General features: G+C 37.8%; 1 protein-coding gene across 5 annotated transcripts; it reads left to right on the top strand.

Moving 5' to 3' along the window:
* Nucleotides 1-491: 491 nt before the first annotated feature.
* Nucleotides 492-13,234, top strand: LOC113680338 (lysosome membrane protein 2). Of its 5 annotated transcripts, none has more exons than XM_089191794.1 (14): nucleotides 492-1,178; nucleotides 1,356-1,470; nucleotides 2,627-2,787; nucleotides 3,893-4,046; nucleotides 4,480-4,710; nucleotides 5,676-5,767; nucleotides 6,010-6,059; nucleotides 8,175-8,244; nucleotides 8,548-8,726; nucleotides 9,141-9,259; nucleotides 9,910-9,983; nucleotides 10,616-10,670; nucleotides 11,606-11,770; nucleotides 12,525-13,234. In XM_089191794.1, the coding sequence occupies exons 3-14, from the start codon at nucleotides 2,705-2,707 to the stop codon at nucleotides 12,615-12,617; spliced, it is 1,365 nt and encodes a 454-aa protein (XP_089047920.1). In that variant the 5' UTR covers nucleotides 492-1,178; nucleotides 1,356-1,470; nucleotides 2,627-2,704; the 3' UTR covers nucleotides 12,618-13,234. The 5 variants fall into 5 exon arrangements, 4 of the variants coding, with proteins under 4 accessions (XP_089047920.1, XP_089047921.1, XP_027053166.2 ...); XM_089191795.1 differs by having other exon boundaries at nucleotides 1,018-1,178; nucleotides 1,359-1,470; XM_027197365.2 differs by lacking the exon at nucleotides 492-1,178 and having other exon boundaries at nucleotides 1,196-1,470.
* The last annotated feature ends 456 nt before the right edge of the window (nucleotides 13,235-13,690 follow it).

Raw genomic sequence — 13,690 nt, 5'->3', positions numbered from 1 at the left:
AATGATAAAATGGCAGATTAGTTTGAGTTCCATAAAATAAAAGTTAACGCTTTTGCCCTAGCTTAAGTCTAGCACCATTTCTTCCATAAGGTGCGAGAAATTTGATTAGGGTCATCAAAATTCTTAGCAAGGACTTCTCAAATGTTTATAGAGGTACTGGTGCTTAAATGAAAATAGATCCACGATATTCGCTCAAATAAATCAAGGTCTTGCTTGCAATAAATATTTATTGTAAATAAAACAAGAAAGATGGTAAGTTTTAGGCTCGATAAAGAAATAGAGAAAGATGTTTTTCGTTTTGTCACAAGCGTGGGACAAAGAAAAAATTCTGAGTCCCCGTGGGGAATCGAACCTCAGACCTTCGGATTCCGCGCTCCGATGCACGTATATTGCTGATCCCAGCAGTATGCAGGACGCGTGTCATAAATGAACTTTGTGATGGGCCTTGCTCACCAGAGTCTATTTCTTTACCGAGCTTAAAAAAACATACCATCTTGCTTATTCTATTTACAGAACACGACGCCATCGGCATTGCTGATCCTAGCAGTATGCAGTACGCGTGTCCTATTTAGATTTTTTTGGGCTTTTTCTCACCAGAATCTCTGTGGCTCAGTGGTAGAGCATCGGAACGCAGAATCCGAGGGTTCGATTTCTCATAGGAACTCAGAGTTTTTTTCTTTAGCCCTCACTCGCTACAAGACGAAAAATATGTTCCTCTAAAATATTTATTAGCAAGTGGGTTGTTCCGAGTCTTCAATCGTTTTCGGTACAAGAGTTCTTGAAAGAATTTGAGGGGATAATTCAGATAAACAAATTTCTTTGTATAATATTTTGCTGATCACACGCGGTTTCTGTATAAAGAAGCAAGGGAGCGCCTCACATATCTTTCTCTATATATGTCAATAGCCACCCTCTGCCATACTTGGTACTGCTCGCTCTGGTCGATCGATCCTGAGGCACTCAGGTGAGATCGCGTGACTGTCCCAAGAGCGCGGCCATCAAGTCCCAAGCCTTCTCGACCTGGACGTTCAAACCGCTTACACGCGCCAGACATCGAATGTATAATCGTGCTATTAGCGTGACGAATCAAACTCGGCTGATTTTTGAAATCAGGGGAAATCCAGTTTAACTTACTCCTGGGAACATGTGGCGATCATTCACAGCTGATTGTCTCACAGGTAGGTCACGGGAGAAGTTGCCTGCAAACCCTATGAAACGAACTAAACATTACCGACGATTCTATATTGACCTTGCTCTTGTGAGAGTATGCCAAAGTTTTCTCTTTGACAAATTTTACTCCATTACGAGATCTACCATAAGTTTCTATACGTCATGGCATTCTTTGGTTGTTGCAGTAGACGAGTTTTTATCACATCTCTTACGGTTTTCGGGCTCATTCTCCTTGTGAGTGGCACTATATTAACGGCAAGCCATGTGTTCTCGAAGCTCATCAAGGATAAAGTGAATGAGGTCAGTTCCATTTTTATTAAAATTGTATTCCGAATAGCTTTAAAATTTAGTGAAAATGTAGTTTTCTTTTGCCCAGTTCTTGACTATATTACGCAGTTTTTTTTTCTTTTTTACGGGTCTAAATGCTGCTTCATAGTACCTCTTAGCAGTATTTTTGAAACTCAGAGAGCAGTTCTCAAATAGTCCATTTTACAGTTGTATGCTTGGTTGCCAAGCCTTTGAACAGGAGTGAGGCTAAGGTTGACCTTGTTATGGTACCAACCTTACTGCTTTTCAAATGCAAATTACTTTGTTATCATGCTAACTAGATATTGGTCTTTATCACAACAAGGTCACCTTCAGCCTCACTCCAAATCAAAGGGTTGGCAACTAAGTACACAATTGTAAAATGGACTATAAACCCTCAGTATGAATATTCTCCTTACAGTTCTCTATAAATTTCCCAAGGTGCTTACAAGGTGAATTTGCTTAGTTATCAAGAGCTTCTTTGGGTGGTGATCACTTCCTTCATTCTCATGACCTTAATGTGTGATTTGGTGGTGATATTGTGGGGAGAAATTAGATGCTAGACTATTAAAGGTCAACATGTTGCAAAAAAAATTGATGGTGGGGGAGAGCTGGACCAGTAGGGCAAAATTGAGAAAGACTGGAGGAAAGACACTTAGGTTCTATGAGATAGTAAAAAAAAAGTCTGAAACTCCAGAATTTGAATTTTCCCTGAGGGGGTATGTAATCCCCACCCCTCCACCAAGATTTATTTTTTCTCTTTCCTTTATATTTTTCACTCAAGAAGTCTAAGTTGCAGCCAGCTTGCAGAGCAAGAGAGTGCTTTGTAAATTAGACTGGTGTAAATACTTTTGGAGAGCAGGGATGGTACAGTGATGAGGGCACTTGCCTCCCACCACTGTGGCCAGGGTTTGTTTCCTAGTCCTGGCTTCACAGGTGGGTTAAATTTGTTTTTGGTGCTGGTCCTTCCCTCCTCTGCTTTTCCTCTCTTCTCAAAAAACCAACTCTCCAAATTCCAATTGGACCTGGAAAAAGTCAATAAGAATAGCTACCAAGTGGAATCTGAATTGCTAAATTCCTAAGTATTTACTTTATTTTTATCTAAATGAAAAAGGGGGGTGTTAACAGCTTACTAGTCACTCATTCTTAGGATGTCCAATTGAAACCTGGCAGCACAGTGTATAAAGAGTGGGAAAATTCAAGTGTCCCTTTCTATAAGAAGTTCTATATGTTTAACCTGACAAATCCTGAGGAGGTAATGAATGGAAATGCAACTCCCAATGTGGAACAGATTGGACCATATTCCTACAGGTACCACAATCGATGCATAAAATGTCATTGAAAAAATAATCATTTATGAATGTTATTATTAATAACTATTATCATTTTATTATAATTTTTTTTTATTAAACATATTTGAAATCCTCCAAAGTGTTTAATCACAGAAACATGTTCCCTATTCATGTTAGAGGGTTTGAAAGATAGTCATATGCAATTTAAGTGGTTTAGTTGGTTTTATAAAACCAAGTAGCTGTCTGCATTGTTGTCAAGTTGAACAAAAGCATGAATAAGCTTTTTGTTCTGAACAAAAAAGCAAACAATACAGCTTTTAAAACCTTTGGTATTGCACACATGATGCAGGATATCAGTGGAGTAGCTTGGGGGTCTTGGGGTGCCTGTGACCAAAAGCAAAAAACCAACTATATTCAGGTGGCAACAACTGGTGAGTACCCTCTGTTTGACACAGTGTGACCCCCCTTTGAAAAAACTTGGGTATGCCCCAGGGTAATAGAGGTTTAGGTCATAGATGAACTTAAATTTGGTGGACAGAGGCAGAGAGATCGAAGGGAAAGGGAAGTTTTGGTGGGGACAGCTTCCCCACATTTCCATGTAGAAATTATTGCAAACACAAGATGAAATTTGATTGAGTTCTTTGAATACTCTCTATCATAACAAATGATTGAACATTGTGATTGCACTTGGCTAAACAATATGTTGGGAGACTTTCTTGCTCTATAAAAAGTTGATTATGGACATACTGAAAACTATTAAAATGTAAAAGAGATGTGCATATGCTGACAAACTATTCAGAGGACATTTTGGGAAATTTTAGTAAAGCTAAGTGACAGGCTCAGTGCTTCATCAACCCATTCCCACTGCCCCCCCCTCTCCCCTCCCCCCTTGCATTCCCTCTCCCCTCCCCCCTTGCATTCCCTCTCATATTTCAAAGCATTCTGCTGCCTCTTGTGTGTGCACTACCCAAAGAGGTGCATTCCTCTGAATGTAGGTCCATTTTACAGTAAATATGACAAGACCAAAATCAAGACTCCATTTTCAAGTGTCCATCTGGTAGGGTACACTCAGATACATGCTTTTCAGTCTGCAGGTAATGTTATGATTTGCATCTTCTTTACAGAGAATTAAGGTCAAACAAGGTGCTTAAGTGGACAGATGATGACAGCATTGTGACATTCATGCCAAACAGAACATATATTTTTGATCCAGAGACATCCTGTGCTGGTTGTCATGATAAGAATGACACTTTTGTTAATGTCAACATTCCTCTATTGGTAAGCTGCAAAGTGAAATATTTGTAGCCAAAACCTATCAGTCATGGAAACTGTACCAAAGTCTAATAGATCAATATTAAATGAGATAAATTGTATTGTATAGGTTTTATGTGGTATATTATTATCACTTTGTTGGGCATAATATGGCATTTTGTGGGCTAAAATGGAGATTGTGGCACGCTTAAACATATTTTAACTGACTTGCCCCCTCACATGATTGTTCAGACTGTTTGTGGTCATAGTTTTCAGTTTTTATTTTCTCAATGCCCTCCATAGTGATAATAATTATAATAATACTGTTCATGCTCTTGGGCATAAATATGTTTGGGACCCATCTGAAAGATCAACTTTGGACAACATTTTTGCTTGTTTGAAAAAATGTTAGAGAAAATCTCCTTTTTTTCTGACTTGGAGCATTTTTGTCACTTTACAGACCTTGGCTTTGTGGCTGAGAAATACCAATTATACAAAGGAACAACCTAAGGTCTGTTCAGTGGGAATTAAAGCTACAGTGGACAAATTCAAGCTCAAATTGTTTCGAAGGAAGACCGTTTATGATATACTCTGGGGATATCAGGATGAATTTCTTAAGTTCCTTCTCAAGATTTCCAAACTAACAGGATGTCCTGCTCGAGAAGGAATTACAACATTTATCCAATTACAGGTAAAGAAACATGCTAGGACTTAGACGATATTTAGCTATTACAGATGCTTGTGGTTAAATTTGACTAGAAGTGTTTGTCAAGAATCTGATATACCAAACAGACACACAATCAAGATACTGTGGATTACACATCTATCAACCTAATTAAGAGATGGCATGTTACTCAGAACAAAGATTTCAATTTAAGGAGTACAATAACCCAGCGCCACAAGCAATAGCCCTTATGGGGTCTGAGAAATGATCCCTTATGTTACAATTCTGTCTTTTCCTACCTGTCTATAAACTGAAAAATGCTGATAATTTCTTGCTTGAAATTTTATGGATGAAGTTCCTTTGTGCAGCTGGCTTCAAATTCCTTTTGACTCTTTAGCAGCTGTCACTCTCAAGTTCTGAAATCTTTATTGCTCTGGCTGTTTATGATTATTATACTAAATGGCTACCTGTGTTAATTTGGTCATTATATCTTAGTCCTCAGTACATTTCCCTACACTGAAAATTTTTACTGATTTTTGGTAGTTCAAATAAATTAAATCATTCATTTTTTGAGCTACAAATGATAACAAGAAACTAACTTCTTTTATATCCTCACAGCTGTACTGTCAAAATGTCAGATTCCTTTACATAATTAGATTAAAAACTTGCTAAAATTCACCTCACTCTCAACAAGAGGCTTCATAGCTTGGTTTAGTGTAGCACTCAACTAGTGTTCAGGAGATACAGATTCAAAAAGGTTTTGCAGTTTTCTTTGAATCTGTAATTTCTTTAGTTGCAGTTCAACTGTGGGGACGTTCATGATATTGCAGTCACTCTTGGGGTTAAAAGAGTTTTTAAAAGGGCTCGGCACTACTGCTTGCTCAGAAGAGAAATTGGTACAAATGACAATGGCAGTGAATTGTATCAAGGAAGAGTGAGTTTGTGTACCTTTTAGTTGCGCGTGCACTCACCGTCTTTCCTTTTGTTTTCAGTACAACAACACATTTTATGGCATCAGTGCCGTGAACACTGGAAGAACTGACATAAGCAAGCTGGAACAGTTCACTATGTGGAGAAACGAATCGTAAGTATTACCAAGTGAAGAAATGTAAAATGGTTTCCGTGTTTACATAGCCTGATGTAAACACGCGGGAGGTTGGAAGAACACGAGATAAGCGTAGGAAACCACGACGCGAAGCGGAGTGGTTTCTAGCTTATCGAGTTTATCGATTTAGTTAATCGTTTATCGATTTAGTTAAGATCCATTTGGATCTAAGGCAGCCATTTTTAATATGGTACCTAAAATACAATATGTTTCTCTTGCAGCCATTTATCCTGGTGGAGTGATAAATATGCAAACATGATCAACGGAACAGGTATTTGGAGGCAAAGGCATAACATGCTGTATGATTTGCCACAAAATTAATGTAAACATTTGTTTATTCCTTTGATTACTACGCATTAGAAAATGAAAATCTGAAAAAAAGGCAATTAATTGTTGAGGGACTCATGAACTAGTTTGAACGTCTAGTATTTCGATGGACAAAGTTAAGGGAAAAATGGTATAATTTACAGGTAAAACTGGAAAACTACGGACTGATTGACTTAGGCCTAGTTCAAACGGCGATCTTTACATGTACCGAACCTAATTGCAATTTGGGTCGACTCGAATAATAAAGAGCGGCAGTTGATTCAAACGTCGATCCGAATTTAGTCGATCCTAATTGCAAAACTGAACATAACTCCATTGTAGTTAGCGGTTAATGCCTACCAAAATGGCGGGAAAAAATGCGGGAAGCACAACTTGTGGAAATGAAGAGCTTATTTTTCTTGCATATGCGATTAAGGAGGGTAGAAAAAGGCGACTCAAGATGCAGTTAGCATTAAACAACCTTGCTGCCAGAAGACGAGTTTTGAATTTGGCTTGCCTTCTATTATTGCTTATTTCCCAAAGGAAATTTCGTCGTTTTCAAACACCGAACATGGCATACAAAAGTACTCCTTACACGTAAGACAGGTATATTTTGTGGTTTTAAAACAAGAGGAGCACGAACCTTCCTCCTTTCCCGCCATATTGTTTGAATGGTTCGAAGGTTTTCGCGCATGGCACGTAAGCGAACTTTCTTGAATTGTGGGTAAAACATAATTATTTTAACGTATGTATAATGTATGCATTAAGTTCGGTACATGTAAAGTACGACTTATGAATCAATGCCGATCTTTTACCGTTCTATCCGACTAGCCGAGTCGGATAGAACGGCACTGTCGATCCGAATACAAATCTGCCGATCCTAATTGATTCAAACGTCGATCTTTACATGTACTTAATAGAAACGTTAGGTTCGGTACATGTAAAGATCGACGTTTGAACTAGGCCTTAGCATGATTACTAATTCCTTCATCACTTGTTGGGGCGCTTATGGGCCGTGGGTGTCTTAAACTGTCCGAAACCAAAGTATTTACAACGGCCCCTAAAGACAAAAATAAAGTTCGCAAGGACATTTTGAGCACCCAAAAAGAACAGTTACGTGACTGAGCACTGGCGCGTTGTTTGGTAGGTTGGCGCACATGACACAAATTTAAACAATTCTTAATTCAGGATGACTTTGGAACTGAAATGAATGCAATTTAGATAATTTCGCTGACGATTTCAATTTTGATAGTTTCTATAACAAAATACGATGTCTTAATTGGTTGTTTCAATTCCAGTTTTGTCCAAATGCACCATTCACTTGTGATGAGGGTGGCTAAAGCTTTGTGCGTGACGCGTAATTAAGGCCAAAATTGATATACGAAGCGTTATTTTTTACAGAACGGCGAGCGTGATTCTTGAATTTAAGAACTAGCGTGAGGTGTGATTTGCTCCCTAAAATATACGCGGAAAGGGAATTCTTTTCTTTCATTTTGTGGAAACCTCTTGATTTCCCTGTAACCTTGAGCACAAGAGAGATTTGAATTTTTTCCATTTCGATACGTGACGCGTGAATTTTCTCAAATTCGTGCGTGAAACGTGATCAGGACCTCCCCTTTTGCTACCCTCTGTAAAAAGACAGGCCAAATCGGATAATAGCCAATAGCCATAGCTAATAGCCAATAAAACTCAACTACCAGCCAAATACCAGCCAATCAAAATGAAGATTACCTCCTGAGTGAGCTTTAGGTATTTTGAACAATCTTCAGACTTTAGAAAGTTGAAATTTAATTTAGCTAAATATAAATCAATAAGAAACGTATGTATCATCACATTAAATTTTCCTATCCTGCATTTTTTTATTCACACTATGAATTGGTAATTGGACTTCGCGGCGTACAATTCATGAGTAATCATGCTCTTACTCTCAAATCGCGTGCTTGATTGCTCCCGAACTGAATATCATTACTTAGCGGTGATATATCACGTGAATTAAAATATCTTGCAGTATTTCCCTTTGTTTTTAATTTTTCTTTTGTCATCTTTTTGTATTTTATTTGGTTATTTTGCTTTGATGCAGACGCTACTCAATTCGCTCCAGATGTCGATAAAGAAAACAAATTTTATGTTTTCTCACCAGAAATTTGTAGGTAAGACCCTGGTATGCTACTCCTAATCAAAATCTGAAGAGAATCTTGTGAATTTTTAACCTTAATTGCATGTCTATGCGTGTTTCTGTTTATGAAAGCTTTGTTTTCATAAGTAATAATGGCCTGGATTCTGAATTGAAGGGGGGGGGGGTAACCCAAAATTTCAGTTCGGGGCCACGCAAACCACTCGACGTAAAATGACGACGTCAGATTTTGAAATTTTAGTCCAAATTTGGGGGCCTACGTAGCTGGAGTTTCAGAACCTTTTGAAGTTGATCTATGGTTTTCTTTTCCTCTCTCTAGATCTGTGCATTTCACGTATGAAAAGGAAGTCACTTTAAAGGATATCAAGCTGTATCGCGTTACAATACCAGATGAAGTTTTTAAAAGTGGCGATGTATATCCTCCTAATAGAGGATTCTGCGTAACTCCTGGCTGCTTACCAACCGGATTGTTGAATATTAGTCTTTGTCAGCCGATGAGTGAGTTACTTTTCAGTCATGTTTGTTAAGTGGATAAATTCAATCCGCTAAGGGGAGGGCAGCTCAGTTTAGTGTTAAAGATTGCGCATGCGCATTGCATGTGCGAAGGAGCTTTTCGATTTCGATTGGATGGGAATTTTAGAAATCCCTTCCAAGTCTTTCCCAATAAGAAAAGCACATTTTAAAATTATTGCCAAATTCCATTAGGGTTGTGTACGAGTTCCAGATAGATCAAGTCAGAAACTTGAATATTGTTGCAGCTTCTCTCCAGTTGGCACAAGTTTTGGATGATAAGTGACGAATTTATTTTTTCTCGGGTAAACGGCAATAGGAGACACTGAACAGCCATTCTGACATTAATGGGTCGACTATTTATTTACCAGTTTCCTGTCATTCTTTCTTGTTATTTTCCAGATCCACCAGTAGTTACATCCCCTCCTCATTTCTACCAAAGTGATAAGTCTCTGTTACAAACGGTTCATGGGCTGAAACCAGAGAAGAGTGAACACGAGACTTTCTTGGAAATTGAACCGGTGAGTAAAGTTATAATACAGGCTTTATCCAGGTATGTTTTGATATGACGGGACAATACAATGTCAGCCTTCCCAAATCCCATTCCCCTCCACCCCCATGGTGCAAGCGCGCTTAAGAAATTTGTGAGCTAGCCCGCACAATTTTCATGAGAAAAAATTCACACACTCAACTGACAAGTCTACATTGCTTTTGGGACTAGGAAACAGCAGTGTATGTAGTTCTTCTGCAAAGATTATACCATGGTAACGTCAACCAAATAGCTAAAAAATTTCTTTTTAAAACTAGTTAAACCAATGGAATTTTTTTATGCGATCTCTTGCAAATTGTAATAAAAGGGGTTGGGAGACGAATTCCTGTTTTTCCCCCACCCCTCTCCCCTTGGATGTTGCAGTGGTTGTGTGTTGGGTCAATATAATTGTGGTGTTGTTAGTTTTTCCTTTAGTGAGGGGTGGGGGCTGGTTGTTTCCAGGGCCATACATTTAAGGAGAAGTATACTTTAGAAACCATCTAACTTTCATCTCCGCCATTTACAACTATATTTGAAGAGTTTCAAATCCTGGACAGTGTCGTTCCAGCTGCTTCCCCGGTTGGCAACTTCTTGCTCAAACGCATAGTATTTAACAATTTTTTTTTTGGTTCACTTCGACAGATAACAGGCATTGTAATGAGAGGTGCCCAAAGGGTTCAGATAAACATTGCCCTGGAGTCCGTGGATGTGTTACCGTAAATAGAATAGAAACGTCTTTTTAACTCTCTTCAGAATTGTCTTCGTGCTGCAACACGTATTACAAAATGCCGCAGTCTTTGTTACAAAATGCGTAGGTTATCACAAAATGCGTCGTTATCACAAAAATGGCACAGAACAATCCTGTTTATTTAGAATTTGCGTGTGAGAGCAACAAAGGAGAAAAGAATAGTACACGATCAGTAATGTACTTACCTAAGCAGACGTACGAGGCATGCGCACTACACACAGAATTTGATTTTTTTTCATCGTTTACAAAGTTATGGAAGGTAAAATGATCATTTCATAATGCGTTGTTATCACAAAACGAAAAACGCTCGGAACCAGAATTGCACTGTTTTAGCCTTCGCACCACTTATGTGATATCCCCGGCATTTATCAAAAAACCTTTCATTGAAGCTTACGAACATACGCCCACTTGGATTGCTGCACCCTCAAGAAGCTCGCGAGAAGCTCTCTAGAAGTTTGCAAATCGATCGTGTGGGAACGCCAATAATCTTACGCTATTAATTACTGCTTGAATGATTCTTCTCCCGACATAGAAATAATGTATTTCACTCCTCTTTTAATTTTTCACCTAATTTTCCTTTCCTTTTTTTTTTCCTCACAGCCAAACCAAAGGGAGTTTTGAAAAAGTGTTTTTACCTTTTATGTTCGCCAGCGAGGTAAATCGGTTTTACTTCAGTCTCATGCACTTGTTTTTCCACAAAGCGCTTTAGGAATTCGCGCCTTTCGTTAACTCCAGTTAGACTGATCCATATTTTTTGTTATTGTAAGTATACAAATATCCTCGACTATATATTTTTTGTTTTCAAGTCAGTATAAAGTTGACACAACTACTTTTCATTAATAATGATTGCAGATGTATGAAATTCAAATATTTGCACTGCGGTGAAGAAACGAATTTAAGAGATCCTACCGGTAGGAGGTATCGCAAAGGTCATGAGTTCAAATCCCGTACGGGCCTGAATTTTTTTTCAGGTTCTATTTTCAACTACTACTTCAGTAGTGTTCTTAGCTGCGAGGATCTCTTAAATTGCTTTTCATTAGTTTCTCGTCTAATGAAGTAAAAATAAGAACATTGTTAATGCAGTTTAAACACAGTTAGAAAAACAGCTTTATCAATGAATTAAAACCAAAAACCATTTTACCAAAATGATAGTACAATAATTGTATACATTTCCCAAAAAATGTCAGCTCCTAGTTAGTGAACACGAAATAAAAGAAGAATAAAAAAGAAGAAAACGTTTAAGTTAATTGTATATAAAGTGTTATCCACTAGAATTGCAGTATCAGTTGCGGAAATACAAAGCGGTCATCAAAATCTTCGCACTAGAAATTTTCAAGAGTTGTAGTCATTAAAATCCCAACACTGTAAATTATCAATCAGTATCTCTCGCATTTCACTGCAAAACTGAGATACGAGTTCCAAATTACTATGAGGATTACTGATGCGAGATTAAAATCTACCAACAAAAAATCCCTGCAGATTATAAAGACCTAAAGATTCGACTGATAATTTCCCTTCGAAGCAACTTCAACTACCCATAATCACCAAATTGTTAGTTTAACAAATATTTGATATGTTCTTTTTCCTTAGCTTGCAGAAATCACCGACGAAAAGGCCTCAGATTTCCGTGAAAAAGTTTCCAAAATGAACACGGCAATGAAGATAACAAAGATGTTCGAGTATGGTTTGATTGTAATTGGTGCCTTTCTGTTAGGAGTTGTGTTACTATTGCCTTGCTTTGATAACGACAAAAAGGTAAGTTTTTCTCTGCAAGTATTTTCAGATATTGCTATCATTTTCAAACATTTTCCAGTTACGGAGTTGCATTTGAAAGTTATTAAGATTGTTCTTTTGGAAAAATCAACGTTTTCATAATGAATTCGAAGGTAAAGGACAAATTCTGATGTTCGGTATAGCTCTAAAATCGTACAATTTTAACACTTGAAGACATCTTTCAAGTTAAGTTGTCAGGCGGAAACGGTAGAGAAGCAGCACCAGAATTCAACAAGCAGAATTCTAGATTCTCTTAAACATAAAATTTTTTACCCAGAACACATGTATTTCAGGCGATTTTGGGTCTTAAGAAAAGCGTCTTTTCAATCATCATATCGCTCTGACGAAGGGCTAACGCTCGAAACGTCAGCTTTTTTACCCTTTATGGTGGCCAATTTATGTTTTCAACTCAGTTGTTAAAACTAAATTACCTGCTATACTCTCCCACCGACGCAGCACCACAGTTTCTTTTGAAACTTACCCCCTCTTTTCAATCAACCCAGTTCCCAGGGTCCTCTCTCCTCCTCGTACTTTCTCAAGGGCGGAAGAGAGGGAAACCTGGGAATGAGGTTGCCAGACTATACTAAGGATGGCTTTATCTCACGAAGCAAAAGCCTCGTTGATCGTTTTTCGCCCTTGATAAAAAATCGGTTTGTAATATCAAATACATAAGCCCATATTGTACTCAAATATAATTTTTTAATAACAGTTTTACTGAGTTTTCCTATTCTTCCAGGGTCAAGAAAACGGAACGAAGAATGAAGAAAAAGACGAAAAGCATCCGTTAATAGATTCTTCTAGGAACACCTTTGCAAATCAAAGTACTTGAAACACATTGCTACTCTTAGATCCTCGCACTGTCTTAAAGGTGCTTGTTAAATGAACGAAAATCGGCATTGCACTAGGTTCCGGACCACCTGGTTCAGAAAACGTCGACAATACGTATTCTTAAACGCACAAACACCAAAACAAAATCAGAACAAAAAGAAAACAGAAACGAAATCAGATAAAGAACAAAACGGGAAAAGGAAAGGAAAATAAAAATCTCAAGTTTTTCGTTGGACGTAAAAGTAGACATGTCAGTAGCCCTTTTTATTTTGGTTTGTACATCTTAAGACTAATTTCTTCATCATCATTGTTATCTTTCTTGATTGGTATCTTATCACTTCTCTAGTATTTTTTCATCCTTAATGAACTTTTGTTATCCTGCTAAAACTTTTTTAGAAAACTCTTTGCGTCATGGAGTGACCTGTTACACGTTTAGAGCGGCATAGATTATGAACTGGGTTCCTATATGTGTGGAAGGTATTTTAAGTGGGCCACATGCAACGTATAACCGTGATTATTTTTGGAATTTAAAGAAACGTGTAGATATATCGAAAGATTCACATTTTCATCTTGATGTATGACAATTATACTCTCAAATAACATGTATTTTTTACATTCTGTTATTGTCGTTTTTTTAGTTAGCAAATTTTTCACGATTTCACAACCAGGTATCATAAATGATTCTCTTTACTGTCTGCCGTATAATTCTTCTGATGTTAGTTCAGAGAATTTGGTAATGGATCCACTACTAAATCCCTTTTTAATATTTTTCTTTATCCTCATCACTTGTCTGCTTGATGTTGCGTTGATATGGTAAGGAGGGCTTTTGTCCTGGCCATCTATGGTCATACACTATTTCAGAACGAAATAGGGATTAATCCTGTCCTATTTTAGACTTGAGCAAGAGCTCTTTTCGCATCGTGCCTTTAAAGGAATTCATTGTTTAGAATGATGTTAAAATATAGAGATTTTCAAGCATACCGATGTTTTTCCCACCGCGTTACAGGAATTTACCATCAGTACCACAAAGGCCCCAAGAATATGCTCCAAAAGCCACATTCCCGAACCCAAATC

This window comes from Pocillopora damicornis, chromosome 13, assembly GCF_964200805.1.
Source record: "Pocillopora damicornis chromosome 13, jaPocDami1.2, whole genome shotgun sequence".
Classification (NCBI taxonomy): Eukaryota; Metazoa; Cnidaria; class Anthozoa; order Scleractinia; family Pocilloporidae; genus Pocillopora; species Pocillopora damicornis.
The sequence above is the reverse complement of the archived record's forward strand: the minus strand, read 5'-3'. Positions and strand labels throughout refer to the sequence as shown.